The 5305-nt window shown below is 32.9% G+C and overlaps 2 protein-coding genes across 2 annotated transcripts; one reads left to right on the top strand and one right to left on the bottom strand.

The window, feature by feature from the left end:
* The first annotated feature begins 808 nt into the window (after window positions 1-808).
* Window positions 809-2920, top strand: LOC111899197 (protein DESIGUAL 2). The gene is made up of 3 exons (XM_023895068.3): window positions 809-1077; window positions 1298-1503; window positions 2460-2920. The coding sequence occupies exons 1-3, from the start codon at window positions 958-960 to the stop codon at window positions 2695-2697; spliced, it is 564 nt and encodes a 187-aa protein (XP_023750836.1). The 5' UTR covers window positions 809-957; the 3' UTR covers window positions 2698-2920.
* Window positions 2921-3532: 612 nt separating this feature from the next.
* Window positions 3533-4868, bottom strand: LOC111899196 (probable transcription factor At2g01370). Its single transcript, XM_023895067.3, has one exon. The coding sequence runs from the start codon at window positions 4760-4762 to the stop codon at window positions 3689-3691; it is 1074 nt and encodes a 357-aa protein (XP_023750835.1). The 5' UTR covers window positions 4763-4868; the 3' UTR covers window positions 3533-3688.
* Between the last annotated feature and the right edge of the window lie 437 nt (window positions 4869-5305).

Genomic DNA, 5305 nt, shown 5'->3' with positions numbered 1-5305 from the left:
TGGACTAAATTTGAACTTTTTAGGACTGATTTTGCAAAAAAGTTAACCAACTTAACCATAAAACTCGTTAAGTGGGCTAGAGTGATAATTCAGCGAGAAAGTTGTGGCTACAGCAACAATAAAAAAAATATCAGGGCTTTTTCCAATTACGCGTTAAAATTTTAGGGCTTTTATAATATTAACCCCAAAAAAATAAGAATTAAAAAAAAATAAAAAAATAAAAACTTAGAAAGCGATACCTAAAAAAAATCAATGATTTGGTTTTCCAAAATTGAAAAATGTACTTTCGGATTTGGTTTTGATTTTAATAAAAAAAAATTAAATTGAATTGAAGAATGTTCACTCCTAATCATCCATCCCATATACATACTCAAACTATAAGTTTGGACGTTGTCCTTTCACATCTAACCAAATGAATTGGTTTGTTGTACCATATTAACATGATAACATGATACAACTGCTCACTATTTTCTTGATCAAGTAGCTACACTGAATGAGACATCTTCCTTTCAAGAGGTCTTTGGCCTAGTGATCTTGTTATAAGAGGCTGACGTTGAAGTCCTATATGAAATATTTATAGAATTCATAAGTAGTTTGCAATGTCTGTGGGCTTCGGTTAAAGAAAAGAAGCTACATTTGGAACTTATCTTACTTGTTCGCCATGGAAGGAACCTAATCTTACACCAAAGCAAACACGTGAGGATTACAAAAAACAGAATAAAGACAACTTTGAAGAGAACATAAAGTTTTTTTTTTTTTTTTACTCTATAAAAACAGCTAATCTTACACATACCCATATGCAGTTAAACCTCATTCACTCTTCCTTAATCCCCTTTATTCACATTCTATCTTTTTCCCCCTTATCACGTTCTAAGATCTCTCCACCACCGCCTATAAAAATTCACCATATTTCTTTTCAAAATCCACCATATTCTATCTTTTAGGCCTTCAAAAAAAATGGCAATGAAAGGTCAAAACACCAGTCAATACACACTCCCTTTAGTTTGTTTCTTAATCATACTTATGGATGTTATAGCTGGAATCCTCGGCATTCAAGCCGAGGTAGCTCAAAACCAGGTCTGTTTTTAATACTATTTCTTTTTTACTTAACTGACTTAACGTAGACACAATTTAATTCTCTAAGCTATATGTGGATATTTTTTTAAAAGTCATAAAATGATCTTTCTCCACTTATTCCAAACTTATAAATTTTCGCCACAAATATATCATATTTTTCTCAAAACGGTGGCATTTTGACAAAATTCACCAACATAAATTGGCCATATTTTTTGTGTAGGTGCAAAGTTTAAGGGTGTGGATCGTTGAATGTCGAGATCCAAGTAACAAAGCTTTTAAGTTAGGTTTTGCAGCAGCGGTGCTTTTAGCATTTGCTCATGCCATTGCAAACATTCTTGGTGGTTGTCATTGTGTTCGATCTCGAGAAGAGCTAGACAATGTCTCGTATAACAAGCGGTTGGCTTTCGGGTCCCTCGTTTTCTTATGGTACCCATCTTCTCTTTCTAAGGTTTATGCTGATATCTTTACAGAAACAAACAATAGTTTTAATCTTGATAGACTGTATGAGAGTTTAGATTCCAATATGGATAATATGTTTGATAGTTTTAGTCTTGACAGACTATATGAGAGTTTAGATTTCAATATGGATAATATGTTTGATAGTTTTAGTCTTGACAAACTATATGAGAGTTTAGATTCCAATATGGATAATATGTTTGATAGTTTTAGTCTTGACAAACTATATGAGAGTTTAGATTCCAATATGGATAATATATTCGATAGTTTTAGTCTTGACAGACTGTATGAGAGTTTAGATTCTAAAATCATGCTCAATATGAGTCTTGGGCCCTTGGGCCCTTTTTCCACACACTATATACCAAATTAAACTGCATGATACTTTTTGGGGTTGGAAGGTGTAGGTGGTGGATGATTGTTGGAAATATATTTTTTTAGCAGAAAAGCTAAATAAAAAAATAATAATAAAAACAAAAACATTTTTTTATTATAGCATCCTACTTTTATTTTAGTCTATTATAACATTGTATATTCAATTATTTTTTATTTTAACATTATAGAATCCAACTTTTACTTTACTCAATTACAACCTTATGCATTCAATTAATCTCTAATCAATGCATCGTACTTTAAGAAATCTAGTCATTCACAACATTGTACTTGCAAATTTTTTATTAAGGTATATCACTTCAAAAAATTGGTTTAGAAATCTAGTCATTCATTCACAACATTGGACTTCAAAAAACCTAACCAATTACAACAATTTACTTTTTTTTTTCTTATTAGGATATTATACATATAAAAAGCTACCCAATTATAACATTTAAAATTGCAACACTTCTATAATTTTTAGACATTTTGGAAGTTCACTTTTTGTAAAACCCAACATAAGGAACATGTACCTAATGGATTAAAATTTGTACCAGGATTACACTAGTCGCTGGATTTATCATGCTAACAGCAGGAGTTATGGCGAATTCAAGTTCAAGAAAATCATGTGGAATTTCACACCATCGTTATCTCTCCATTGGTGGCATTGCGTGTATCATCCACGCCATGTTTGCAGTGTGTTATTACATTTCTGCCACCACCGTCGAAAGAGAAGAAAAAAAGTTGAATCCACCTAGTGTTATGCACCCCCCACCACAACAAACACCTGTTTAATTTTTTAACTTTCGGAACCATTTGTTACAAACGGTACTGTGTTTGTGTCTATACTGAGTTACAAATTCTACTGTGTTTGTTATGCAGTGTGTTTGTTATGCAGTGAGACTGACTGTAGTTTTATAGTCACACCTAAAAAGGTGTGACAAGATACAAGGTGTCGGTTTTTTTTTCTTTTATATTTTTTTGAGGTTCTATTCTTGTATGACTTAGTTTGGTGCTATATCTTATCTTTCTTGATCTTAATATAGTTTTTTCAACCGTTTAAAGAAAGTTATTTCTCGATCTACTTTCAAGTATAAAATGCAAAACCTTGATTTAATTATCTGCTATAATGACATAAAAGCCCTTACGTTTAACAGAAATATGCAGATTCACCGTTTTGGAGATTTTAGGTTCACTAAAACCGGATGTTTGCAACTTTTTTGTTTCAATTTTACCCTTTTTGCAGATTTACCTGGTAAAACCGAAATTTTTTGTTAAACTTAACGGCTTTAATGAACCAGAAAGTCAACCACATTTATGAACCAAAATACACAAAAGAACACAATTTAAATTTTCTTTTTAAAAAAAAGTATCTTTTAGGTTTCCTAATCCAAAAACCATATATATATATATAGAATAAATAAATAAATAAATAAAACATGTATCTTTAGGTTTCCGAATCCAATTTACCAAACATGATCTATTTTAAAAAGGAGAGCGGTTTTATTAAACATTTTTACAGTCAAATGATCAAATTAGATATAAAAATAAAAAATCCATGTCAACTAACGTTATATTTTCAAAAAAGCTAGCATACTTAGCAGTATTCTATAAAAAAGAAGTTACCACATACAGAGATTATACATATTTTTTGCATATTCATCAATGAAACATTATCAATTTATCATACAACTCAAGTTCATGTTACTAACCTAACTTCTTCTAGACACTTAACATAAATACTTCATAAATAACACTTCTCATAATCATAACTTACCTTACATGCTTAACTAGCACAAGATTTCTTCATAGCATTCAACACAAGCTCTCCCTGTTCTTTCATAAGCTCCAATTTTCTCAAATAATTCTTCAGTTCTTGCACCTTCAAATCATTCCATTTCTCTTCCAATTCCACTTTCTTCTGACCTGAAAGCAACTCTAATCCCCTATTCATAATATCCTCATCTGTGATCGGAATCTTGATTCCACCCCTTGAAAGCACCACTTTTTTGCCAGATTCATGGCCTCCATTAGAAACCACATGATTAGAGTTCGCTTTCAGCTTCTGATCTGGTTTTGGCTTAGGGTTAACTTTCTTGGTGTTACAACCAACAATGGCTGCGTTTTTTATACTATTTCTATCCCATAGCTTCTCTGATAACTCATACATTTTCTTCTCATGGGGATTGGACAATGACCTAACTTTCCCATTCTGCTCAATTTTACCTACATTGTTCATGAACTTCGCCTTCAACCTTTTAACTTTAGCTGTCATTTGCCCATTGTTCACATCGACATTCAGTGAATTCTTCACGAATTCATGGAAATCATTAACATCCGCAATTGGGTCTTTCCCCTTTGTCTCAACGTAACTAATCATACCTTTTATTAACACAATTTCATCCTCTTCGCTCCATAGCCTCTGAAATAACGGCTTCTTTTCTGCAGCATTCTCAGGACCCGATGGCGCCGGTGCTACCACCTCCTTCTTCGTGATCTTCGTTTCCGTATCTTCATCTTCAACCTCCGCAGCCTTCCGTTTCCCGTTTACTGGTTTCGGAGGAGGGGGAGAATTGCGTGAAATAGGGTTTTTGGGTTTGGGTTTTTTGCTCGGTTCATCATCCATGGGCTTTGAAGCTAAAGGTTTAATATTTGGATCGGCTTTTTCGAACTTCTTTCGAGGTGAATCAGCGTCGGATTCGGTATCTTCGGAGGATAATTGTGGAGTCGCTTGGGTTTTTCTGGAAAACGGCTGAGGTGGTGGTGTCATATCGGATTCCAATTCCGACTCGGAAACTCCGGTTGACACTTCTTCATCATCAGACGATGAATTGTTCATCTCTAGTTTCGATTGCGCCATGATCCGCCGAGAGATGAAGATCCTCCGATAAACCTAGGTCTTCGGCAATTGTGGTCTATGTAGTGGAGAATTTGGGGGTGATGCTCTAATTAGGGTGCGCAACAACGGTAACAATATGTCAATATCTACGTCTTTTCAAAACTACAAGAACGGACCTTAGCTATTTTCAACATTCACTTTTACCCTTTTAACAAAATATTATTGCACCAACTAATGTTTTATGTTTATCAACTCTATCAAATATTTATTTTTGAAAAGAATATGACAAATTTGTTGATGATTTGTCAAAAAAAAAAATACACGGATATTTACCTAGCATTTGAAAATATCCACACATTTCCATCTAGGCTTTGACATTTTTCTATAGTAATATGTTTTTGCTATAGTTCTAAATAAAGTTAGGTTTCACTTAGCAACAAGGTAAAACTTTAAATTTTTACAAGTTGTGGGACCTAAGTCGTTTGTACGGTGAGACTTTAATGAGAAAATATTATATATAATTAATAGAGTTAAATATTTTTTTTAATATATATATATATATAT

This window comes from Lactuca sativa, chromosome 1, assembly GCF_002870075.4.
Source record: "Lactuca sativa cultivar Salinas chromosome 1, Lsat_Salinas_v11, whole genome shotgun sequence".
Classification (NCBI taxonomy): domain Eukaryota; kingdom Viridiplantae; phylum Streptophyta; class Magnoliopsida; order Asterales; family Asteraceae; genus Lactuca; species Lactuca sativa.
The sequence above is the reverse complement of the archived record's forward strand: the minus strand, read 5'-3'. Positions and strand labels throughout refer to the sequence as shown.

Coding starts and splice junctions, on each gene's coding strand:
- LOC111899196 (XM_023895067.3), bottom strand. CDS start 4,762: ATGGCGCAATCGAAACTAGAGATGAACAATTCATCGTCTGATGATGAA.
- LOC111899197 (XM_023895068.3), top strand. CDS start 958: ATGGCAATGAAAGGTCAAAACACCAGTCAATACACACTCCCTTTAGTT. Junction 1,078..1,297: donor CCGAGGTAGCTCAAAACCAG/GTCTGTTTTTAA, acceptor TTTTTTGTGTAG/GTGCAAAGTTTAAGGGTGTG. Junction 1,504..2,459: donor GGGTCCCTCGTTTTCTTATG/GTACCCATCTTC, acceptor AATTTGTACCAG/GATTACACTAGTCGCTGGAT.